The 27034-nt window shown below is 41.5% G+C and overlaps 2 protein-coding genes across 6 annotated transcripts in view; one reads left to right on the top strand and one right to left on the bottom strand.

Annotated features, from left to right (window-relative positions):
- The window catches only part of tjp2a (tight junction protein 2a (zona occludens 2)), a 70031-nt gene extending 67798 nt beyond the window's left edge, over positions 1–2233 (top strand). For all 4 annotated transcript variants that reach the window (XM_061800599.1, XM_061800598.1, XM_061800597.1 and 1 more), the window contains one exon: positions 19–2233. In XM_061800599.1, coding sequence (XP_061656583.1) covers positions 19–175 — 157 coding nt within the window. In that variant the 3' untranslated portion in view covers positions 176–2233. The remainder of the gene's footprint in view (positions 1–18) is intronic.
- Positions 139–25926, bottom strand: apba1b (amyloid beta (A4) precursor protein-binding, family A, member 1b). Of its 2 annotated transcripts, XM_061800601.1 has the most exons (14): positions 25683–25910; positions 22087–22147; positions 10754–12511; positions 10115–10384; positions 9999–10038; positions 9383–9528; positions 8378–8410; positions 8100–8186; positions 7813–8013; positions 5666–5845; positions 5291–5503; positions 5091–5210; positions 3751–3891; positions 139–2006 (listed from the first exon to the last, which is right to left on the bottom strand). In XM_061800601.1, the coding sequence occupies exons 3-14, from the start codon at positions 12449–12451 to the stop codon at positions 1935–1937; spliced, it is 3201 nt and encodes a 1066-aa protein (XP_061656585.1). In that variant the 5' UTR covers positions 12452–12511; positions 22087–22147; positions 25683–25910; the 3' UTR covers positions 139–1934. The 2 variants fall into 2 exon arrangements, with proteins under 2 accessions (XP_061656585.1, XP_061656586.1); XM_061800602.1 differs by lacking the exon at positions 22087–22147 and having other exon boundaries at positions 25796–25926.
- Between the last annotated feature and the right edge of the window lie 1108 nt (positions 25927–27034).

Here is a 27034-nt window from a genome sequence, read left to right as displayed (position 1 = left end):
TGTTTGTGCTTTGATCAGTTCCAGCTCCAACCCGGAGCCACAGACTCCGTCCAGGCAGCAGTACGCTGAGAGCAGATCTCAAGACGACGACGAGACTGAGTACCGCAGGCAGCTGGCCGACCACACCAAGAGGGGGTACTACAACCCCCAGAAATACAAGGACACTGAGTTGTAGGCAAAAAAAAAAAAAAAGTCATGATTCCACACTTGCTTTTGTCGTGTTTGTGATGAAACGCACTGACCGACCGACACAGCTTCACCTCAAAAACTTCTGTGATCTTATGGTGTGCATGTCCTGGGAAATGGGAGGTTCAGATATCATCACGTCATGTTTTTCCTTTGTTATTCATTACTTCTCTATTGTGTATATTATTTTATTGTTGCTCATGTTAACGGTCAAGCATCTGCTTTTGTAAAATATATAATAGTTTTTCCCTCATCTAGTGTGCTTGCAAAACCTTATTCTTTTTTTTTCCTGTTTAAATGTCCACAAGCATATTGTATGAAATCAAAGTTAGAGATATTAGGTGTTTTAATTGCTTCATATTGTAAAAACAAAGCTATTGTCTTTAGTTTGTTTTAACGTTACCATGAAAATCAGTCCTCATCCACGTGGTTAGAACATGTCAATGATGATTTCGTGTACCTGTACCCAATATAATATTGGATAACACAGTTATTGTGGGGAAACAGCACATGTTCAAGTGCCTTGACTTCAAAGTAATAAATTATGAAGTGATAGCCGGCTGAACATCAAAAATGTCAAATATCATCAACAATCTCAATAGTTTGAGTGAGATAACTTCCCATTTGTTTGTTTTTCACATCTTGCTTTTGTTGCTATGTGTCCCTTCATCAAAGACAAATGGATTAAAAACATGTAGTTTGTAGGTTCGCAAAGTTCAATTTGCAAAGCATGATAAAAAAACATTTTCTTTCTGGCGCAAGTGGATCAATCACTGTATGCTGAAACAGGTTTGACCATCTTGAGTCAAAAGTACAATTTAGGGAGGCCCTGTAGCTCAGTGGTTAGAGCACTGGTTTGGTAAACCACGGGTTGTGGGTTCGTATTCCACTGGGGCCTCCACTCCCTGGGAAGGGTTGCGTCAGGAAGGGCATCCAGCGTAAAAATTGTGCCAAACATATATATATATATATGCGTTCATCTGAGATGACACGCTGTGGCGACCCCGAAAGGGACAAGCCGAAAGAAACGCAGTCAAAAGTACGATTGGATTTCTATTGTCTTTTCCAGCTTCTTGCAACCACTGACGATAATGTAGTTTTTATAAAGCATAGACTCTTAAGTCAACTGACTCAATGACTTGGGGTGAAGATAATCATGGTTTAAATGTATTTTTAGTTAGTGTTGTTGACTCTGGGGGATTACAAATGTTTTTTTTTTTTTGTTTTTTTTTACACGAATCGTATGTTAAGGTGTTTCATTTGTGTTACTGAAAAGTTAGTAATGTTGGATCTCCTTTCATATAACAGATTCAAATGAAATTCAAATGTTTTAAAATCTAAAAAGAGACTACAACTAGCCAGATGGAGTTGGTGATCACCTTCAGTTTATTTAGCAGACATGAACATGCTTTGCTTGACTTGTTTAACATTTGGGTTGCCCTGGCAACACTTAGGTCCAACATTATGTCGTGTACATTCAGATATTACAGCTATTTGACCAAAAATAACATTTGCTCTGTTTGCCGCCTACATGTGCACATTAAGACCATCGATTTTTATCTTTGGTCTAACGTACTGTATACCACATCACAGGAGAACGTAGCTCAAATGAACAAAAATACAACAACTTCTTACGCTGTTGATGTTTATGTTGCTGTACACATTAAGGCAATTAGCGTGATGTCAAACAGGTCGCAGTGGAAGAGTGAAAGCTGAATGAACAGGGGGGGGGGGTGATGAATGTGTTGTCAGATGTAGACTGGTTGCTCCTGTGCTGTCAGCAGGCGATACATGGCTGCAGGCATCGTCTTCATGTGGATCTAGAACCGAGAGGGGAAACATTTTATTTTCTCACAATATGTTCAACTTAACCTCCAGAAAGTTTAATGACTTCAACCGTAGTGGGATGATTTTACACGTGCTGATGTGACCTTTGTTGAGGAGACAAATATTTATGTTGCTTTATCTTTGAGCTTACTATTAGCATAGAGTGTATGTATGAAAATCTGTTTGAGAATTTATTAAATATCTATGCAACTGCACTGAATTATCTTTGTACCACTATGCTTTTTGTCATTAGTAATGAGACAATTCTCCCATTTATTCCACTACTGTATGACGACGGGTAGCCAGCCAATCGCAGAGCACTGTGTTGAACATAAACGTTAAATGCAACTGACCTGTACTCAGACAGTGATTCTTTTGTGTACCACTAGTGGTACTTTTACCACACATTTGAGAATCACTACTACGGGTCCCAGATACAATATGTCAAATATTGACAGACAGAAATATCCTAAGATAGCAGGAAAACATTATTAGTCAGACAGGTGTTCAGGTTAGTATGTTGAACTGTCACTAGTGAGGACAAAGATTGGATTACATGGACACATCTGCACACTCGTGGGATATTGAGTACATATTCAACTGGCTTTTTTTGTCAGAAGGAATTTTGGGCCATTCCGCTTCACAAAACTGCTTCAGCTAAGCATTATTTGGGTGTTGTAGTGTGAATTGCTATCTTAAGATCATGCCACAATATCTTAATCAGGTTGCGATCAGGGCTGTTGCATTGCTAGGTAGAGCAGTACTAGTGCTGAACATTCTACATTTATTGACTATCAGAGATTTCGGATATACTTTGGTTACCCTTTCCAAGTTTATCATTTTTAATTAGACTAGGGATGGTTCATACCAACCAATGCAATGTTTTTTTAGTGTTTTGGGTTTTTTTTTTTTCAAGGGTAAACGAGATCTTTAACCAACACCTCCAATCTTGTCACACTGGACTCCAGCTCGATAAACATCTGACTCTGATTAGCTTTTGGTGACCTCATTTGCCTGAGGCAGTGGTGTTAAAACCTTTTGGGCCACACACCCCAGTTTGAAAACCACTGGCCGAGGGGTTCACATACATTTTCATGAAAGCAATTGTTTGATGGTGTCATATTTTGGTGACTATAGCTTGGCGCTAATGAAAACCCCAAATTTACAATCTCAAGGTTTTAGAACATTGAAAAACCCTAACAAAATAGCAATTAAATAGGAATTGACCTGAAAAGTAGTATTGCATGTTAGTACATGTATGTATGAACTTCACTTTTTTTAAATTAAACTACTGAAATAAATTAAGGTGGCACAACTGGTTAGAGCTTTGGTGTCACAGTTTTGAAGTCCGCGATTCAAATCCTGGCCCAACCTGTGTGGAGTTTACATGTTCTGCCCTGCGTTTTCTCCGGGCACTCCGGTTTCCTCCCACATCCCAAAAACATGCATTGATTGGAAACTCTAAATTTCCATTCGATGTGAATGTATGTGCAAATGTTTTTTTTTTTTTTAATTTCTGTGCCCTGCAATTGGCTGGCAACCAGTTCAGGGTGTACAGTGCCTCCTGCCCGTTGACAGCTGGGATAGGCTCCAGCACTCCCAGTGACCCTTGTGAGGATAAGCAGCTAAGGAAATGGATGGATGGATGATATACTTAATTGTTAAGATGAAATGCTCAGCACCTGTTAATAAAGACAGGGATTACATGGCCAAATCCGAATGCCGATCACATCATACCTCTCCCATGGCATTTGAGAGAATCTGAACGATCCTCTCGTGAGGTGTCGCCACGACGCTCTGACCGTTGATCTCGATGATCCGGTGGCCAACGCGTACGCCCCCCCTCTCTGCAATTCCTCCCCTCATCAGACTGCAGATCTGCATGCAAATGCAACACAAACACAAGCATCCCTGAAACAAGTGGTACTATGACGCAGAGGTGGCGTATTCAAGTCACGTAACTTAACTCGAGTTGTCAATTTTAAGTCTTGCGACTGAATTACTTGGATAAACCTCAAAATTTTACTTGGTATTCATGAGACTCCACTTGGTTTAGACTTAAACAACATGACAAGTCTTCCCCATTTATATTTCAAAATCAGCATTCTATGCCATATATTTTGTTTTTAAAAGAAAAGCCTTTATGTCAATGCAAAAACAACACAGAACTCTGCTGTCTGTTCCAATTGAAGACTAAATTGGTAGTAAGAGGTGCTGATTCACGTCGCAGCCTTGGATGGAAACCGCTCCAGTGACAGTTCGAGATCGTGGCATGATGAAGCCCACAGAACCAAGCCAACCTCATCTGCAAAAAGTAAGAATGAAATACTGAGGCCACCAAACCAGACCGCCTTGATGTCTTGCCTTTGCTGAGAAATTCTGTCCATAAAATTTATGAACAGAATCAGTGACAAGGGGCAGCCTTGGTGGAGTCCAACCCTCACCGGATACGAGCCCGACTTACTGCCAACAATGTGGACCAAACCCTGACACCGGCCATACAGAGACCATACAGCCTGTTTAGAGGGGTTAGGGTTAGGGTTAGGGTTACCTGGTACCAGAGCCCAAGCTGAGTGTGGAGGCAAGTCCAACTATCTAGTCGGAATTTATCGACCTCACACACCAGCACAGGCTCTGTCCCTGCCAGAAAGGTGACGTTCCACATCCCTCGAGCCCGCCCCTGAAGCCGCGGATCGGCTCGCCAAGGTCCTTGCCTTCGGCCTCTGCCGAGCTCACACTGCACTGAACCCCTATGGCCCCTCCGACAAGTGGTGAGCTTGTGGGAAGGGGGACCCATGTTACCCTTTCAGGTTATTCCCAGCCAGGCCCCATGGGTGCAGGCCAGCCACCAGCTTCTCGCCTTCAAGCAGGCCTGCGAGCGTCCGGGCAAAGGAAACCTCAATCCATTTCTATTCTTCATCATAGGAGTCTCATAGTGTTAACTATTTGATTTAAGCTTAGTTAGACACCTAATTATATGAGACATACATTTTGTAAGACAAGTCAGTATTCTCTGCTCTATCCAATTTACAATGGATGCAAAAGGTCTAAAGCTTATTCTCTGCGTAAATACTCACGATGCCATTCTGGACACTAAAGCCAAGTTGATATCTGAGATCTGGCCTGCGAATGAGCACCATAGTAACAGGGGGGCATCGGACAATGTTCATCTTGATCCTGCACTGAGACTTTAGCCCCTGAAGGAAAACTGAGTTAGTATCACCAGTAGAAAGACGGAGTTTCAAAGAGCCCGAGAAATCTGAAGGAACCACCGTACCTTGATGATACTTTGGCAGGTGCTGAGCGGCAAACCCACCAGGCTGGTGCCGTTGACTGTCATGATCTGGTCGCCGATGTTGAGTCGACCGGACTTCTCAGCGGGACCGGCGTGCATCATGCTGGCAATGATGACGGTGGGGAGGATGGACCCCCAGCCTGATTCCACTATCACCACACCCAGAATCTCCCCCTTCTGCTTCTCTATGTAAACCTGAGGCCAAGGAAAGAAGGCTGGCCTTTCAACAACAACTCACAAATTATCACGAAAATGTTTTGGGGAACCCCATTTCTAATGTAGCCAGCTGAAAACTTTTGAGGAAGGCAGCAGTGTTAGAGCCATCTGCACTCTGCTGCCACCTGCTGGTGGACTTACATCTCTACAGTTCTCAGACTTGGAGAAGTGGATGAGGTCGTCGTTGTACATGTCCTGAGTGTTGAGGAGGTCGCTGTACTCCCTCTGACTCAGATCCTCCGGGTCGATGCCGTTGGCCCTGAGGAACTCCTGATAGGCCACGCTGAAGGACTGACCAATGGACTGAGCGATCAGCTGGGCCTGAGCAAGAGATGAAGACATTTTCATCCAAAAGAAAAAACTCAAACGGCTTTATGTGTACATGCAGTCTAACTTTTCCAATTTTTCTACCCTCAAAGGTGATATTTCATGGAAAGTCTACTTCTTATTGTTTGCATACAAGTACTGAAGTTGGAGTTTCAAAGTGTCAGCCCACTCATCATATTTGAAAGTACCAGTAAATCTTTGGATTTACCATTTTTACACCTTGGTCAAAATCTGTTCGTACTTTTATCAACCTCTGCGGATGTCGACGTGGTAAAGAAAATATAACTACAGGACAGTAACATCAACTGCAGTCCGTGTCAATTTTCCAAGCCGCTTATCCTCATCAAGGTCACTGGAAAGCTGGAGCTTATTCCTGCTAACTTCGGGCAAAAGGCAGACTACACCCTGAACTGGTAGCTCATAAAATGGATGGATGGATATTTACCCTATACCATACACTAAAACACTTTAAAGTAGTTTTACAGTAAAGAGTAAGTTTACAGGCAGCACAGTGGTGCAGGTGGTGAAGCATTGGCCTCACAGTTCTGAGGTCCCGGGTTCGATCCCGGACCCACCTGAGTGGATTTTAGTTTCTTCCAGGCACTCCAGTTTCCTCCCACATCCCAAAAACATGCAACATTAATTGGACACTCTAAATTGCCCCTGGGTGTGATTGTGAGTGCGGCTGTTTGTCTCGATGTGCCCTGCGATTGGGTGGCAACCAGTTCAGGATGTACCCCACCTCCTGCCCATTGACAGCCGGGATAGGCTCCAGCTCTTCCCGTGACCCTCGTGAGGATAAGCAGCAAAGAAAATGGATGGATGGAAGTTTACACTGCATCATGGGATTTTGTTTGACTTCACACAGAGTTATTGTATTTTGCATGCAGCAGAACTGTGAAGCCAACTTTGAAGCTCCCAGCATGCAATACACTAAAAATGTTGAAGTGTTGCCTTAATAAAGACATAAACCCTTCATGTTCATGAAAGATCAGGATTAACGTTACACAAATAATGTGTTTTTATGTTACCAGTAGCTTTTTGAATGTGCGTTTGACTTAACTGTCGCATTACATTTATCTTGAAGGTATTTTTTTTCCCCATGAAACTGACAGTGGGTTGCGCACAGGAGAGCGACATGATGGTCAGTTCTGATTAATACAAGGCAACATTAAGGTACATTTTACCTTACTTATCACCTGCATTAAATAAAAACATATACTTCTTGTGACTGCTCAATTTTGATTACATTACATCATGTTACCTTACACCAACGCGCTTCAAGACGTAAACTCATAATTACAAATGTTACAGTACTTACGTAGCCCATCAATGTGTTTTATAATGACAGCGTACACTACCGTTGCTCTAGTTAGCAACAGTCTGGGCAACGTAGAGCAAAGACGAGCTAGACATGTTGCTTATGTTTACTTTCGATATTAATGGAGAAAGTTAAAAAATAAATGCTGTTGTTTTAAGATGCAATGACTGTCAGAGTATGTGAATAATCAAAGAAAAAGTGGTTAAACTGGACAAGAGTTTCTCTTTTCGAGTGGGAAAGGTCTGGTCTAAAGCCAAAGTAGAAAGGTATTAGATGGTGTGTAATTTTAAAATTCCACCTTGGCATAGCCTGATCCAGGATGAAAGCACAGATAATACAGTGCACAAAAAGCTAATTCTGTATTTAAAAAAAAAAAAAAATATTATATATATATATATATAATATATATATATATATATATATACATATATATATATATCACATGACATTAATCCCCCCACACACCCCAACCCACCCCCGTCGACGGTAGCTTGCAAGAGGCTGGCTGCTTGAAAAGTAGATATTGGGGTAAAAAAGTCTGGGCACGCCTGATCTTGATAAAGGAAACAATCCAAATCTGAAATCTGCATTTGACAGGGTCCATGTGACGATGGCAGCAAATAGCAAAGCGATGACTCACATCTTCAGACTCAAAGACGTGACAGATCATCCTGTAGAGCCTTCTGTCATCATTGGACATGGTGGTCTGCTCAGCTGTCTGGTCCAGGTTTTCCTGTGCACTGCGGGACCGGACCATCTTCCCCCGGGCCATCAAGACCACCATGTTGCCAATGTCGGCTATATAAGAGATGGTCCTCAGCGGCAAATCCATTAAAGTCTCCTGGTCCACATAGAAGTTTGATAATGTTCACAAAAACATCTTATTCAAAGTTTCTGAGTACTATAATAACATGGTTCTATTTCTACCTGAGTATCTGCATTGAGGACTTTGATTCTTTGTGTGGACATGAAAAGATCCACCTCAGCAGTACATGGAGTCTCACTGTCGGGACTCTGCAGAGAAACATCAACATAAGACAGGAAGAGATCAAAGAATGGAGGAGAAAATATTAATAATTGACTTAGATTTCCAAATTTAAATGAAGAGACTACTGTAAAATCAGAATTTGCTCCATGACGTTTCAAGACAAGCTTTCATTCAGATCAGTTTTGCATGCAAAGAAAAGAGATGAGATACAACTCACCTTTTTCCTGTTCTTTGCCTGCTTCTGAGCTGCCTGTTGAGATATCGAGAATAACCATCATAATAGCGTGGAATTCAATTCATTCATTCACTTGCTTAACCTCTCTGCCTTGTACTGACCGTAGAAAAGCATCTTATTTGTGTAATGGTGTTAGTATCATGTTAAATTTTATTGAAGGTTTCTTTCTTTCTTTCTTTCTTTCTTCTTTCTTTCTTTCTTTCTTTCTTCTTTCTTTCTTTCTTTCTTTATTTATTTATTTATTTATCTATTTATTTATTTTACAAGGCCATGGGTTGTCCCCAATATGAGTGCCCACGCGTGCGCGGGAAGTGTCTGACACCTCACCAGTCACAGCTTCTGTGTCCAGCTGGTTGTTTTTGGGAAGGTGCTGTGGTTTCTTGTAGATCAAATGAGAAGCGCAAGAAGGGCTACGTTGTATAAAATAAATTGTACCTGGTTTTAAAGTAGTTTTAAATAGGATGCATACAGTACATACTATTTTTGTTCTAAAATTTGGAATGAAATGACTGTTATGTTTTAAATTCTGTGGTTTGTATTTTTAGTTAATTCAGTTATTCAGCATATCTGAATACCACTAGTGGTCGATTCCAATGTGTATAAAATGGCTATGCAGTCAATCGTCCTTAATATGCAGTTTTTCCTGTGCTCTTCATAGAGGCAATATCCTCGAGTCAGTCAACCATCCAGAAAGAATTCAGACTAGCCCTTGGTCTCTATCCTGCTGATTTTCATCACATCACTGTTTAGAAAGGCCCCATCTTCCTCCTCATTTGTTGAGCTACACTGTTTCTATGCCTGCACCTAACCAACAAAAAACAATTGTGTAAAACCAGTTAACGTCGAAATTCTGAAACAAAAGTTGAGAGAAAATGGCAAATAAAGAAGTGAATTGATCACTATAACGCCAGTTGCTGTTTGCTACTGAACACCCACAATGTTCTGCTCCCTTAACCTCTCATCACAAAAAAAAAATTCTGTCTTTACCCGCACTCTGTTCATGGCTTCTTGTGCCTGTTGCATGCGGGCGCTCTTTGTGGGTGTCCTTTCTGAAAGCAGGTGGGTGCAGCCCAGGTACGTTGCAGCAAAAATTATGCCGTCAATAAGGTCATCGGGGTCACATGGTCCCGGAACTACACAGATGAAATGAACTCATTAGGCATAAGCATGCAGACATAATTGACACTGAATGGATTAAAAAAAAAAAAGTACTTTGCATTAAATCTAAAGGAAATGAATAGCTTAGCTCATATTATCTTTTGTATTGTATCTCAAATGTGTTTCATAGGGTTCAGGTCAGGGCTCTAGAGTGCTTCTAAAACAAACATGTGTTACCATAGCTTTACGAATCTTTCTTTGTGCAACCCAAAGCACAAAGTGGAAGAGGTATATCCCACTTCGTAAAAAATAGGGAAGTTTCCAGAATATACAGTATATTGGTAATTGTTTGAGTGCTTACGTGAACGTAAACAATACAAACCGGAAACTATAGAAACATTCTGTATTCTCATCTATGTGAAAGGTTTGTCCCTGTGTGTATGTATTTGTCTGGGCATGTTTGTGTGTGATCTGTGTGTGAAGCTGAGCATAAATGCATACTCACCATCCACAAATGTGGGAAATTGAGGAAGAGATCTGCAAATCTATTTAAAAAAAATACATAAACAAGTGAAATACTTGCTATAGAAGGGCTTGCCTTTGAATAATTTAAGGGTTCACCTCTTGGACAGGTGGCTGCTGTGAAGGGGGCTGACCCTGATGTCGTGGATGCTGTTGATTCTGTTGATGCTGCTGCTGTTGGTGTAATTGATTTGGCTGCACATATGGGTGCGGTTGCATTGTGGCATCCCTTTGACTCGACTGCCGGCTTTGGGCTTGTTGCTCACGATATTGTTGGGAATGGAGTGCTCTGGAGGACTCGACATTCAGCGGACTTCCAGACTCCTGATCCGACATAGATGCACTCTGGGACGGAGACCTGGACACCAACTGGGAGAGGGCCAAAGGGGAACAATGTGGGAAGAAAAAAAATGAAGAAATTGAGTTTTGAAATCAGCATAAACACTCACTTTAATGAACCAAAGACCATGTTCAGTAAGAAATCAGGGTCTGGTTAAAGGGCCACCAAACATGCTGTAGTTGAACTATATGTGGTGTCATTTCGGTTCTAATTAATTCAGGGGTCGTCAAAGAAACATGCTCGGTGTGGGTCTGGTTTGTTTTTTTTTCACAACAGGAGAAAGCTGCAGTTCCCACAGAGACCCGACACAACCACAGGAACAAAAAAGTTCACCAAAATTGAAAACTTGTGAGGAAAAAAAGTAATTACATTATTTGAAAAATAAGGGTCATACTTACATGGCCTGCCATCATCTGTAGTTGGTCGACCTCCTCTGTGGGGCTCATCTCTTGTCTCATTACCCAAATGGGCTCCACGGGCTGGTCAGGTGTGTAGGGAGACCTTATCGTCTTGGTCTTAACCTCCTCAATGGCCTCCCTAATGTCTTTTATTACAAGGCTGATGGCATCTCCTGGAACCTTTGTAGCTTCCTCTGACAGATGACCAATCTCATCCTTGGTCTCTCCTGAGCCGCTCTGTACAGATGATGGAAGTTTTGTCCGTGTATCTGCTTGTCTAGGTGCTTGCCTAAAACTTTTCTGGATGGGACTTTGATTAGCACTGCCTCCCTCCCCATCAGACTGACCGTCATAATGGTGCAACCGGCAGCCCACAGAGCTATCCACTTCGGAAGGATGGGAAACTCGATCTTTGCCCCGCCTTGGTGCCGGATGGGAGCCCTTGATAGGGGAAGATTTTTGGACATTCTCCTGTCTATGGCTGGTAAATGGCTCTCGGTGGGACACGTGCTGGGGCTCGCATGGCTCAGACTTCTGACGAGACTGTGTCTGAGATTCTCTGAGTGTTTCAGAATAGGAGGTCTTAAGTGGTTCTGGAAAGGATTTCGGATGAGATTTTGTCTCAGAATGATCAACCAGTTCCACATAAGACTTTTGGTGTGACTCTGTATAAAAGTCTGCATAGGTTTTGGGATAATATTCCAAGGGTGATTCAGAGCACTCGTCATCTTCGTCTTCAGGCAGCATGTCATTGTCGGGCAGAGGGCTCAGACTGGCTTCCTCGCTGAAGTGGTCCAGCTGGGGGAAAAGTGGTGCATCAGGCGATGATGGTGGAGTAGGGGACTGGAGTGGCGGAGGGCTATGGAGAGGTCCATCGTTACTAAGTGAAGCAGCACTTTCTGTGTCTGAGCAGAGATCAGTGATTTCACTTCCCTGAGCTTCAACATCTACAACATCACCATCCACATATTCCTCCTGTTTTTTGACCTCCTTGTCGACACAAACCTCTGCTCCTTGTTGGACTGCCTGTATTTCTTCATGGGTGCAACAAGAGTGATTCATGGTTGAGTGCACTTCTGTTCCATTCTCAGCTGGTGCTGGTTCTTCACTCTGCTTAACTTCTTCAGTTGAGTGAGTCAGGTGGGATGATCCTCTCTCCTGTAAACATTCCTTAGAAAGACCATCTGTAATGTCTTGCTTCACTTGACCTTCTATTTGGTCTGAAACTGGTAAAGAATTCTGTATTTCCTTGATTAATGGCCTCTGTCTTGGACCTTTAAGTCTTGGATTTGGGTCACCACGACGGCGGTAACGGGTGACAGCGGGCCGGAGCTGCTGAACAGGACGTGGTACAGTGTCTTGATTTTCATGAGAGGTAACAGCCTCTGAGACGGAACTTGGGAAATAAGCCTGACTTTGGCCTTGCGCTTGTACTGATGGTGGACGCCGGCGTTGGCATTGTGAGACACCACGACCTGCAGGTGGGTGGTGATGATAAGGAGGTTGATGAGGATGGTGATGATGGTGGGGATTCAATTCTCCATCTGGACTGAGCATCTGACATGGCCTCCAAGGTCGACGTAAAGGAGGTTCTCCAGGCACTGAGCCATTATTCTGCCTAGTCCTCTGAGAAACGGAGGCTACAGGGCATTCCTCATCAACTTCCCCACTGCCGTCTTCTGGATACCTATGGCTCATTTTCTTGGGGAAATCTGACTCCACTTCTTAAAACATAGTCCTTAAATCTACATAGAAACCCTTCAAACACAGAGAGAAAGGACATAAAAAAATTATCATAGAAATCCAACAAAAGATTGAAAAGAGACTTGTTGAACAAAGATTCAGGGCTCTATTTGAAGAGTTTGTTTTCAAAACGGGACATAGGCATTTTTTCAGATTTACGAAACTCGCGCCAAAATTATCCAGCTCCGAATGGTAGTTATCGGGATACTCTGATTTTTGTTAAAAGTGCGACATATCGTTCTGTATCAGCCAAGGAAGATGGCGTTTTATTTCAAAATGCGACATATCGCGATCTTATTTAGAGCAAAATGCGACATAATTTCGTTCAATCAGCGTGCGCTGCTGAAGCAAGCAGCATCCAATCAGAATTCGTCTAGAGGGAAGTTCTGGTATCTTCCACATCATCATCCAAAATGGCTGCGCCCACGTTTGAGAGAGATGCTAATGCCGAGTTTGATTTTATGTACGAGACACTGGAGAGAATGAAGCTGGGAAGGAAAAGAAACCCAGCGGAAACGGGGTCAGAAAAGAAGAAGCGCTTGCTATGATAGTAGACCCTATTTTTTCTCTTTGTGAAGTTGACCTATTGTTTCCTTTTTTATCACATTTGGATTTTCTTTTACATGAATTCTATTTTTAATAGAATCTACTGATGTGTGAATCAGTAATGTTTCTTTTCTACTTATGAATTGAAAGAAAATAAAGACTTTTGATCTTTGTAGATTGTTTTTGTTTACACTGAAAAATATCCAGTACAGTCAGTAGCAAACCTTTTCATTGTTTTGCCATGTGATACATTTTACCATGTTTTTTTATTTGGATCCTTGGCATGCATTTTTGTCAATTTTATCTTTACAGTGTTTCTTGCTTTCAAGCTGAACTAAGTCTTGTATTTTGTTTATCAATGTTTAATAATATCGAATAAATGAATCAGTGATTGTGCTGGTTTACTTGCAGGCTGTCCCATTGTGAGGGTGCTTTTCCAATTTAATTTTAAACCTTTATGAAATTATTGCAATTTAATACTTCAGTTCTCATCCAAGTACCATTGTATCTGAATGTAATAAACATACTGTTTTGTCTATGATTGTGTAATGCTTGAATATTAATTTTGTTGTTCAAAATATTTCACCAACGATCATTAATGAATGAATAAATTTTTATAATTCTATGCAATCTTTTTTTTTTTTGCCATTTTTTATAAGGAACGTTATCGGCTATGACTTAAGAAAAGTTGACATTAAAAGGAAATCAACACCCTTGGAGTAGACTCAATTTCTGTCTATGAGCATTATGAATACTGTTATTATTACTACAGACTTATATCCTATTTTGCAGTGTTCTTTCCCCCGACAGCGACAGCTATAAATAAAATCAAAAGAAAGCAGACTCAATGAGTCAGATTTCAAACAGTGAATTTGTGAGTTTGAAACTGATTTCATTTTGGAGATGTGTGTATGAGATCGATTTTTTTTCTGCTGGTATCCCTCGCAACCCATATTAACCTTGGTAGACTGGTTTGAAGCAGTTTACTTTCTTCATGATCTCACATCAACTTATAAACAAAATTAATCAACTGAGTGACACAATGCCTGCAGATGTCGGATTGCAGAATCGCATACAGATACATAAAATTACAATGATGTAAACTCAGCCTTTCCAAGACCTCATACTAAGCAAACAAACAGTTTCTAAATAACTGAAAAACACCTTTTTAAAAGAAATTCCCATTTTTTCATCTCATTTTTCAATATCTGACATTAGTAAGCTAATTGTGAAAATTGTGATTGGTGACTGACCCTTATTTCTGATACCTAACTCTCTAAATGTGGTGGTCATGGTCTTAAATATTATTTTAAAATGCTTGAAATGTTGAAAGGCAAATAGTTTTCATGATTGCCTATCAAAAGCAACTGATTTTTTAAAAAAATACAGCTGCTCCTGAAGGTTTAAGTCGAAATTTGGATATGTCTCACTTTGCAAAGAATAGAATGTTTGCATATGTCTCATTTTGGAGAAAAAATGAAATTTGTCATCAAAAAAACTCGGTGAATATTAAAGCCAATATTTTTTTGTAGTATGGTGTTTAGTTACTTTTTAGCATCTCTTTCCATCCCCCAATAGTTAGAAACATAAATTGAGTTTATTGTTTTCACTTCAATACCAAGCCCTTTTCTCAAAATGAAAAAAACGGATATGTCTCATTTTGAAAACAAACTCTTCATTTTATAAATAGCGCAAATTCAGTGCTGTGCTTGGTGTAACTGCGTTAGACCTGATTTTTAGTAATTTTATGAACCGGCATGCACTCAACGCAATTAAAAGTTGGATGGTGGGAGTTATCACAACCAACCTCAATCCTGTCCAATCAAAGTGACTTCTCTCATTCCTTTTAAAAATGGTGAAATCATTTCGCATGGTCACATCTCTTGCTGCATGACTGCATCACCGCAGTTTAGATGGTAGGCTTATTAAATACAGAGTAGATGTTTGAAAACAGGTAGTGACTTAAATATCCCCTCCAACGATCATTTATATAACGGCTTTTTGGATATCAAAACATCAGTCTTTCATGGGACTCTTGAAGGGCAATCCCTCTTGCGCCTACATGAAAGACAAGATGTACCAGTTTTCATCCTGAAATGCTGGCACTTCTATGAAAATAGAGCCTTGAAGATGTGAGAGTTTGGAAAAGTGCATCAGATTACAAAACACACACACACAGAGAGCTCAAGAAAAATACATCCAGTGGGCATGGCTTGGTTTCTCACCAAATTTCCGACCACTTTAACACAGCTGACGGCAGCTGGCACAACTAGAGGAGACCAAGGGTCAAACAAGACTCATGGTTGGGAGACAAAGGGATATTTTGCATAGTACATTCGAACTGTCAGCCAGTGATCTGAATAATGGTGTCCTGGGAGTTACAGGGTAAGTTGTGATGGTAACTAAATATGATGAGGCTATCAGGGTATCCATCAGTTATTTCCTGTGGTAGCCTTTGCTGTGTTTTGTACTGTTAGAGCATGCATAAAATGTAAGCTATGTGTGAATGTAAATGTGAAGTGAATGTGTGAATGTAAGCTATCTTCAGGCGAGAGGAGGGGTACACCCTCAGCTGGTCACCACCCTATCGCAGTCAGTAATTCATTTTACTCGTAATTTTATTATACAATTGAATGAACAAAAAATTAAGGGTGCACTTGGCTGTTGAAAAAGAGCAGATTCCTATTCCTGATTAGGTGAGACTGATGTTAGTGAGCAGGTCAGCAGATTCAATGATAAAAGCCTTAAGTGACGCTGGTAGTAATCAGGTGGGTTGGTTGATAGGATATTGAGGCTAGGGGCAACGGAGAAGACACATGTCTCTGTGTAATTAATGTGACTTCTCTCCCTTTGAATGGTTAGGATTAGGGTTTATTTTAATGTTAAGGGTTGCATTTCCCAAGCCGCTTATCCTCACAAGGGTTGCGGGAGTCCTGGAATCTATCCCAGCTAAGTTCAGGCAAACATCAACAACTACATCCTGAACTGGTCACCAGTCAGTCACCATTATTCAGCAGGAATCGAGCCCCTGTTGCTCACACCAAAGTCAGGGGTGTGTCCCACTGCAACATTAGTGCCTGGTAAGGGTTAGTTCGGAATAATTCTATTAAGCTCACCTGTACCTATTCGACTTGCCTATTTTTGAACTAAATTATTTTGTTGGTGTTTTTGAGATCAAAAATGTAAAAAAAAAAAAAGATAGTGGAGACAATGAGCTAAAGTTTGATTCTGAATGGTATAGTGATAGGTAATTGTTTTGCTGAGGCTAGTACATAGCCATACAACATAGGTAACACGAATGGTCCGGTTTGGATGTAGGGAAATGCGTGGTCAGGGCAAATGTACCATATTGAATGGTATAAAGTTGGAAGCATGTAGTTGTTCTAGGAACAAAGTAGTAAGTTCACAGAAAGGGCTTGATTTATCTTTTCACTAAATTAAAAATAAAATAAAACTTATTTTCTGTCAATATAATCCCCATTACCGAAAGGTACTGAAATCATTCTGTATGTACAAACCCAGAAGGTTTTAATATGGTCCCAAAAGTTGATGTTGTACTCTAACCACAAACCACAATCTACCAGGTTTGACTGGGAGGGTGCTGGATGATCCTATGCACAGTTTGCATGGTAGATGGCAGGTGCCTTGGAGAGGCTCAGCAAGTAGGACTTGGCCCAGGCGCAGATGGCCAAATAGAGCGGTGCGATATCTGTAGAGCCTTGAACAGAGCTAGACTTCCATCTGTCAGGGTGCAGTGAAAGCTACAGCATTAGGGATTTGCTAACCCATTAACTCACTAATCCACTCCTGACAAACACAGACTGACGACACACGTGCGACTTGGGCACATATTAAAACCTTAAGCTACACTATCATACAGAGCGTCAATAACAAGCTAATATTTACATTTTGAGACACAATTAGGCTTTCATTTCACTCCCCTGACACAAGCAAATCAGTTACAAATACATGAAATTGCTTGTTTAATAAAAGCCATGTCAACTGAATGAGCATCCAGCGACATTCGCTCCCTGTTTGTGGCAGATCCAAACCGGACTGTGATGGAGGTACACAGTACTGATTGGACGACCGCTGTGTAGAACTGTCTCAGCGGTTCTCGTGACAGGCTGTGCTCCCTCGGAACCTGTAAGAAGTGCATCATTTGTTGGGCTTTTTTAGGATGATGTTGATGTTCATCTCCCACTTCAGGTCCTGTGAGACTGTAGTTCCCAAGAACTTGAAGGTCTCTACGGTTGACACAAGACAGTTGGACAACGTGAGGGGCAGCTGCGGTGAAGGTTGCCTTGTGAAGTCCACAATCCTTTCTACAGAGTAGAAATGAGAGTGTTAAGAGTGTTCAATGCCAGGTTGTGTTGGCCACACCAAATCTCCAGTCTCCCCACTTTCTGTGGATATACAAATTCGTCACCGTCTTTGATGAGGCCGATGACTGTGGTGTCATCTGCGAATTTCAGGAGTTTGACAACCACGTGCCTTTATGTATATGTAAAGTTCTTAAAATATCATACATCATTCGAATTTGATGCAAATTGTGATATATTCTTCCAGAGCTGGAGTAGCCGGTATCAAACCAGTGTCCCCCCAAAAAAGAAGTCTTTGTTGGTGAAACTCTACAGAATGGCTGCGGGTGAAAGTTGATTAACTTTGCGTCCAAGTGAGAAACAAGCAGTCCCTCTCACAGTTTTAATGAACTCCTTCAGAGAAGCTGGTAATTCATTTAGCATCTGTGTGCCAAATTAAATCTCCCATGCTTTTCCTTTAGTAAGTAGGCCAGCTTTGCTTAGATGTCTTGTGTATGCAGATTGGCTCAGCAGGGCAGCTGAGGCATGTATGTTGAGCAACATGGGACTGGGGGTTGCTGGGTGTCATCTTTAATGACCTCTCCATCACAGGACTAAATTGATTCCTGCGTCTTTCCATATTGCCGGTACTTCTTCCAAGTCCAAGCAGCATTGAAGTAGTTTTACAGGGATCTTCTTAACTTTGTTCCTCCTTGAAGTATTTGAGCAGAAGTTTCATCTAGCCTACAACTTACTGCGGTGTTAAGTGGACTAAATAGCATTTTCAACCTCTTCATTCAGGATACATGGAAGTGGGTCTGCTTCTAGCTTTCCAGCAATCAGTTGTTCAGGGTCACTGTAGAGGTTTGTATAACATTCTTCAACTCCTACGATGTGTTGGCGGCTGTGACCTATCGCTCCATCCATCTCCATCAAACCATTTTTTTTTTTGCTTGTGGCAAATTATTGTGCATTTAATGTTTTTTATTCTATGTCCGGCTTCAAGAATTTTCTGAACAAGGCAATTGTAAGTTGTCAATGTTTCTCATATCTTTTTCTGTATCGTCTTGCAAATTACAGCCGATTCACTTTTGTTGACAATGCTGCCCCTTTTCTTAATTTCTCATCACTTTTTCATGAAGTCGAAAGTACCTTTAGATATTGTGGATTTGATCATCTTTCTCATTGTCATTTTGCGTGCAGTTTTAACAATGCCATTTAGAATTTAGTCATATGGTGACAACTCTATAGCTTCTAGCAATAGAAGAGCTTTTAAGTGATTACCCAAACGTTTTTAAAAATCCTCACTTTTTTCTTCAATTGAGTTTAGATTGGCAGTTGATCTGCATTTTGACCTGTACCAGTCTGTGGTCTCGTCCAAATTTGTTGAGGGCCGTGCAATCTGTAACTGCACTCCCCATTGCTCTGGACTGTTGACTCCGAGTATTTAAAGTCCTCCACCCTCGTGTTCTTCTCCCTGTAGCCTCACTCTTTTCCCTCCAACGCTCTCATTCGTGCACGTATATTGTATCTTGTCATGATTTTGCCGCTTCAGCACGAGCTGTGCGGGTGCCCGTGCGGCTGCGCTAATTGGGAGGCACACACCTGTGCTTCATGCGGGCTGATCATCCCCCGTATATATAGGACCCGGTGACGACTGTTCCTCGGCCAGTTCGTTGAGCTTTATGTCCCGTTCCAGCACTCTCGTATCCCTGATTGAACCTGTGTGTACCGACCTTCGTCCGCTCTCCGACCAACCCCGTAAGCCTGACTCCTTGATACTTCTGCCTGTGTTGATTGTTTCTCCGTGTACCGACTACTGCCTGCCCACTCATCTGCTCTCTTCGCCCGACGCCCCAACTACCGCTGCTACACCGGACTGCCTGCTCGATCCCCGACCTCTGCATACAATAAACGTGTCTCTTCTTGAACTACCTTGCGTCTTCCGAGTTCCTGCATTTGGGTCCTACTCTCGTTTCTGATGGGACGTGACAATCTTACTTCAGTTAATTTTCATTGTTCTTCTTTCCAGGGCTCCTTCTAAATGATCCTTCACCTGCTCCTTGATTTCATTGCAAATCACAATGTTATCTGTGAATATCATGATCCACAAGAATTCCAGTCTGACTTCATTTGTCATTACCACTGAAAACAGGAAGGTGCCTACGGCTGATCCCTGATTCTGTCCCACTTCCACCGTAAACTATTCTTTCATACATGCAGTACACAGTCATGAGCGGGGCTGGAGCACTGCCAGGAGGGGCGAGGCTTGGTCACTGCTCTGGGTGGTGCCACCTGTGGCACTCATCTCAGGTGTTGCGCATTTGGCATGTTAATTAACCATGTATTAATGAGTTTATGTCACGGCCATTTGCCAGTTCATTGTGTTTGCACTATGTTACCGTGTGCAGACACTAATTCTGCAATAAAACCCACCAGACAGTATGCCTTTGTCTCGGAGTCCCGTATTTGGGTCCTGCCCCGCACCGATGGCATGTGACAGAATGAACTGGGCTGACACGGACCCAGCGGACTCAAAGGTGAATTACGTTCCTGTCCTGGCGGCGACCCTTCCACGGCCACCTGTTGACCGTGTTCTAACATACAGTACTTCTCTGCCACACCAGACTTACGCATGCAGTACCACAGTTACTCTCTTGGTACTCTGTTATAGGCTTTCTCTAGATTGACAAAGACACAATGTAGCTCCTTCTGACCTTCTCTGTCCTTCTCCATCAACACCCTCAAGGCAAATAAAACATCTGTGGTACTCTTTCAGGGATGAAATCATACCGTTGCTTGCAGGTACTTGAGTCTGAGTCTACCTGAGTCTAGCCTCCACTACTCTTTTCTATAACTTCATTGTGTGGCTCATCAACTTCATTCCTCCATACTTTCAGCCCCGTACTTCTTAAAAATGGTCACTCGCACGTTTCCTCCATTCCTCCGATATCTCTTCACTGCCTAGAATTCTGTTGAACAAACTAATCAAAAACTCCATGGCCACAACTCCAAGATGCTTCCATACCTCTAAAACTACTGCATGTCATTAGACCAACTTCCTTTTTATTTCTACCACTCTTTAGTGTCTTTCTAACTGTCCCCTTACTAATCATTGTTACATCCTGGTCCACCACAGTTGTCTTATCTTCTCTCTCATTTTCCTCATCAACTCCTCAAAATATTCATTCCATCCCTCGAGAACACTGTCTTTCTAATCTTCCTTCCTGCTAGCAGAGTCATCTTACACACCACCATCCAATGCTGTCTAGTCACAGGCTGCCCTACAACTACAGTCGGTAACCTCCTTCAGATTACATCGTCTGCTCGTGTACACATGTAGTCCACCTGCACGCTTCTCCCTATGGTCTTGTAGGTCACCTTGTGTTCCCACCTCTTCTGGAATTTAGTGTTCCTTACATGCATTTCCATCCTTTTTGCAAAGTCTACTGACCTTTGTCCCTCCTTGTTCCTTTCCTGGATGCCAACTTACCCATCATTTCATCACTCATTTCCTTTGCCAATATGTCCATTATGATCTACACTAATCATGCTCAAAATTACTTCATCCAGCTTCTTCCAGAATTTGTCTTTCACTTTTAGGTCACGTCCTATTTGTGCGGCATAACCGCTGATTAGATTGTGCATAAAACATTTGACTTCAAGTTTCAGCTTCATCACTCTGATCCTCTTTTCATCTTCAAGTCATTCTTAGGCTCTCTCTTCCTTGAAAACAACACCTACTTCATTTCACTCCTCATCTACATCATGGTAAAATAATTTGAACCCTGCCCCTAAACTTCCAGTCTTACTGACATTCCACCTGCTCTCCTTGATGCTCAATGGATAAAGGTTTCTTGTAGTCATCCTTTTCTGAGCCGCTTATCCTCACAAGGAGTGCAGGAGTGCTGGAGCCTATCCCAGCCATCATCTGGGAGAAGGTGGCGTACACCCTGAACTGCTTGCCAACCCATTTTAGGGCATACAGTAATGAACAACAATTTTCACTCACAATCACACCAAGGGCAATTCTGAGTCACCCCTGCCTGTGTGGAGTTTGCATGTTCTCCCCGTACCTGCGTGGGTTTTCTCTGGGCACTCCTGTTTCCTCTCACGTCCCAAAAACGTTGCAACAATTATTGGATACTCTAAATTGCCCCAGGGTGTGATTATGAGTCTGAACCACTTCAGGGTGTGCCCTGCCCCCTGCTCGTTGATAGCTGGGATAGGCTCTAGCAATCCAGTGACCCTTATGAGGATAAGTGGCTCAGAAAATGGATGGATGGATGGCTGGATAACTTTCCTGAATCAGGTGACACGCTGCGATAGCATCAATTGGCTCCTGTCTCTTCCACTCTACAATGAGGTTGCTCCAATGGAATCATACTACAGTATTACTACCAAACCCACATGTATATCATAGAAGCATATATAACAATGATTTCTACAACGGTGTCAAATTTTAAATGTTCATTAATTCTAGACAAGATTTTTATCATTCTTTTTCTTTTATTGTTGTATTTTCTTGCATGTGTCTCATTATTTAGTCTTGTTATTTATATTCAAATGCTTAAAGATCAACTGACATCCATATATATATTTTAACATAAATATTGTTTTGAAAACTACATATAATATTACTCACTTCAATGTCTATATGAAAAAAAAAATGAGCATAGAGCATGTCATTCGTGCGCAAAGTTGCGGAAGTCTCACTCGACATCCCAGTGGTGGCTGTATTACCTGCGACGTCATTTGCAGATGTCACACTGGGACAGTCGCCATTGAGGAGATGCCGTGCCACCTGCTTTGGCAAATGAACAAGAGAGATTTTCAGATTTTTATGACTCCCCTTCTGATACTGAAACTCTTTTTTGAAGAAGAGAACATCTCAGAATCAAGTGAAGTGACTGGGGCCATATTACCCTATCGTTTCGAGCAATATGTATTGAGATGATATGCGGATCACTTCTACAGTAACATACAACAGACTCCCCAACAGACGTACAAGGAACCCGATGAAATATTCAAAATGACAGGTCAATAATTGTTCGATTTCCCAACTCTTTTATAAGTCTTGTGTATGTAGCGTAATCAGGAGGACCCATGCCGGCCAAACCACCTCCCCGCCTGATCCACCTCACGTCGGGGCTAACGCAGGCGAACAACAACAACCCCGGCCTGTGCACATCGACAAATTTAGCACCCCTGACTTACGTACTTTCTGAAGTTATTATGACGCGGATCTTTCGTTACGTTCTTAGAGTATTACGTCGTCGGATGCTATGGAGCGTTTTATTGTTGGTGCTTTTGGAAAGGTTGTTCCAGTTTGGTGACTAGACATCAAATTAGCTAGTTAGCTCATGTTACACGCTACTAAACTGTCTTTGTACTTCTATTTTATTGTTTTGTGTTGTATTGTATTGTGTGTGATTGAATTGTCTTAAACGCAATACAAGTGCTTTGTTATCTGTTGCCGGTTTGACCAAGGCAATTTATTCTAAATTCACACGTATCGTGCTATAAACTGTGAGACAAATTAGTCCCCCTCAACAATTTTTTTTAAAAGCTCTATACACACGTACCTGTCATTTAGAACCCACAAAGCTCTCGTCCATTGCACCTGTGCAATCCATTTTTTACGATGATGCACTAACGTGAAAATTATGAAGTATTACAGAGGAAATACAAATGAAAACAATTAACTGATTGTAAAAATATGTCAAACACCAGATTCAGTACTGCATTTCATAGCAGATTATACACCCTGCATATGTCGCCAGTCAATCACAGAGCACACAAAAGAGAGACACTTGAAATTTACACTTGAGGTTGTTTTTAGAATGTTTTCACTTTCAAGCCATGTTTCATTTGAAATATGTAACTGATTGTAAAAATATGTCAAAAAATTTCAAACAGCAGAGACCTCTATGTCAAGTGTCTCAAATTTTTTCACGTACCTTCGTTTATTATCAGCTTCTAAATGTCTAATGGTATTGGACAAAACTCTGGGTGTCGTGCTGTAAGACATATTTTCATTTTGTCTCAACTGAATTAACGGCAATACGGCGACGTAAACAAAAATCACATGATTTCATGACATAGGTGCACAAGGTCTAATGACAAAGAACCATACAACTCACATTCACACCAATGGGCAATATAGAAAGCACTTTTTAAAAACTTCAACAGTGCAAACCAGAAGTTTACCACGTACACTATATGAAAAGACACATTTATTTTTCCTCAGTCTGACATGAAATCAGAAGAAACTTTTCCCGTTTTATGTCAATCAGGATTATCACAATTATTTTGATTTGCTGAATGCCAGATTGTTGAGCAAACAATATTTTCTTCACTTTCTTCAAAGTCAGAGGTTTATATAGATTTAACAATTATTTAGTACCACTACCTTTAAAATATATGACTTCGGTCAAACATTTTGTATATCCTTCCCTAAGCTTCTCACACAATAGTTTGTAGAATTTTAGCCCATTCCTCCTGACAGAACTGATGTAATGGAGCCAAATTTGTGGGCCGTCTTGCTTTTCAGGTCTCCCGTCGATTTTCAACCGGATTGAGGTCAACACTTTGTGATAACCACTCTAAAATACTGACTTTGTTATCTATAAGCCACGTTGTAACTAGTTTGGGCGTACTGTATGGTTCAGGTCAATGGGCATTTGGAAGATCCACTTTCATATGAGCTTCCTCCCAGTAGAGTGGACTTTCAGCACATGTCGGTATGGTACTCGTTCTAATGTGAAAAACAACACATTCTTATTAGCTCCAGCCAGCATCTTCACAAGACCTTTTCCTGTTGTTCTAGAACAGATCAACATAGCACCTTCAGGCATTCTAAAAATTGTACCCAAGGATGAACCAGCCTTCTGCAAGTCAACAGTCCTCTTCCAGATATTTTGCCTGATTTCTTTTTATTTTCCTACTGTGTTGCACAAATAAGCTGTGTGTTTACGGTGTGCCTTTAAACGCATCCATCTTTAATGAACTCAAATGTTGTCAGAACGCCAGAATAGATATCATCTGAGTGTTTTAGAATGGTTTAAAGGTATAATTACTAACTGTATGGAAACGTTTGACTGAAAATAGTAGTGGGGGTGTGGGGGGATTGCCCGTTATCATTGCATTTAGCAAATAGAAAAGGTTTCGGTTCTCCTAATTGACCTAAAAGCTATCTTAGTCGTGAAAGTTTAGTCTGATTTCATGTCAGTCAGTGGGATAACAAAAAAAAAAAAGTGTATGGGTTTTTAAAAAAACTGTGTATGTAAACATCTGGCTTGAATGTGTACGTGTCAATTGGTTGGATCTCGAAACAAAATTATTGCAGTTTTTACTAACCCTGTGAAAAGAAGCACTTAGCAACAACTCAAATGTGTAGTGTCACTAACACAGGAGTCTATTTTTAATACTGTATTTTTTAGGCATCTCATTCACGTGGTGCAGGCCATGTACTGTATTTTTGCAATGTTTGATATCGACCATGTGTCCTGAATAAATTTATGAATTAACTTTACATGTATGTTTTTTTTTTTTCACAAATGGGAACAATCCAGCGTACCCTAAGAAAACCCACACAAGCAGTTGGGAAAAACATGCAAACCCCACACAGGAATAGATTTGAATCATGAACCTCAGAATGCTGATGCTGAACTGCAAACTACTACTGTGTTGCCCCTGGTCTAATATCGATCCATCCATTTTCATTCCCACTTATCCTTCGGTGGTGTAATAAATCTATCTAAAAATATATATATTTTAGTGTAGTCAGTGTAGTCAAGTCTGTCATGGATAAGGCCTACAATTTTAATTTGCTTCGTGCTCACTCAAATGTGGATGTCTTTTTTTTAAACCATTTAATTATTGATTGCATCGTTCCTTCGTGCCCCTCCCTCTCTGTCACACGCACACGCAGAGTCATGTTTCTTCCACCGTGTTTGCATAATAACAAAATGGCAAAAAAAAAAAAAAAAAAAATATATATATATATATATATATATATAGACCCATGAAACAAATGGAAATGTAATATTTGAAATTGTCGAGTGCTTCAATCCCTTCGCATCGCCTTGAGGATTCGCAAATGCCCAGGGCTCGGCTAAGCCATTAATTTGGCAGAACGATGAGAACGAAGGAGCGGGGCATTAAAAAAAAAAAAAAAGACAGCGTCTCCCAAACATACTAATAATGTTGTGTAATGAGATGCACTGTGGGGAGGGAAAACTCGACACGATCTTTCCCCAATGGCTATAACCACGATTCATCTCGGTGAAACGGTATATTGACATACTGTATTATGTAATAGAGGAAGAATCTTGCACCTGTCTCGATGCGGCTCCAGACTCTCTCATCCGGACAGGTGTCGTCAAAACAACGCCTTCTAGAAACATACAAACACGACGCAACGCAAGAACCATTCAGTCATGCTCGTTACCTGCGTGTCGGCCAGCGGAGTAGAGGTGCGGCTCCGGCCGTCTACATCCCTGCCTCCTCCTCCACGTCCCCCCCACCGCGGTGCCCGCTCGCACGCTCTGCTTGCTGCGGTTCGCTTCGTCCCTCCAGAACACGACAAGTTGTCGGACTCAGGCAGAGAGCGGAGCCCCTCCTCCGACGCGCTGACATCACAGCGGATTAGAGATGCACAAAGCGCCTTTTACAAGCGCTGCGGATGCTGACATGCTTCGGTGCAGTCGGGGGAGGGGTCGGGGCGGGGGGGGGGGGGTTGGTGGATTGGGGGGCTGACAGGATGGCGTCATCATCATCATCTTCGTCGTCATAATCATCGTCATCATAATCAACATCACCATCACTACCATCATCATCCTAGTCGTGTGTCGGGCAAAACACCTTCCCAATGTCACCGTAGGCTAACTCGTGGGGCGCTATAACCTGCCGCTTGCCTCCTAAATTGCCATTAATGGAGAGGTGGCAAAAGTACTCACAGTGTAGTAAAAGTATCTGTATTTAAGTGCAAGTATATATACCTGTGCAAAAAGAAGTCATCTCTTTTACTCAACAGTAAAAGCCAATGTTTACTGTCAAAAACCAAATCACTGTACACGCTCTCACGTCATTGCGTTCCAGTGTGCTTTGATAAGTGATTTTAAAAAAAATGCTAAACAAGCGAATGGGGACAATGTAAAAAAAATATATACTTTACACCTCTTTTTTCTTTTCTTTCCTTCTTAGATTAGACAGTGAATTTATTAGTTCCAATCGCTGGTGTTCTGTAAGATGGAAAAACAAACCTTTTGACACTTTTTGACATTTTGTCACTATTTTAAAACTTTCTGCATGACCTGACAGTATATTGCTAAAATGATCTTTTGAAACATCACCCCAGTCTGAACCAATTTAATCTCTAATTGAATTGTAAAGCCTTTACAACAATGAGAATAACCAATGACAGACTGCAGAGACAGGAGCTATGACAGAATAGTCTATCAAAGTTTTTTTCCCTCACACTCAAGGAGCCTTGCAGAAACACAAACAAAAACTAACTAAATGTGTCATAAATTCAACCCAGAGATTTTGGATCTGATGGGGATTTATATGAGTCCATGGGAAAATTATGCATACAGTATTGATATCACATGACACTGATGCTTTGGATTTTGTTGTCAACTCCCTCAGACCTTTGAACAATGAAGCCTCTCTGATGCTGCAGAAGGCT

This window comes from Syngnathoides biaculeatus, chromosome 17 (genome assembly GCF_019802595.1).
Source record: "Syngnathoides biaculeatus isolate LvHL_M chromosome 17, ASM1980259v1, whole genome shotgun sequence".
In the NCBI taxonomy this organism is placed as follows: Eukaryota; Metazoa; Chordata; class Actinopteri; order Syngnathiformes; family Syngnathidae; genus Syngnathoides; species Syngnathoides biaculeatus.
The sequence above is the reverse complement of the archived record's forward strand: the minus strand, read 5'-3'. Positions and strand labels throughout refer to the sequence as shown.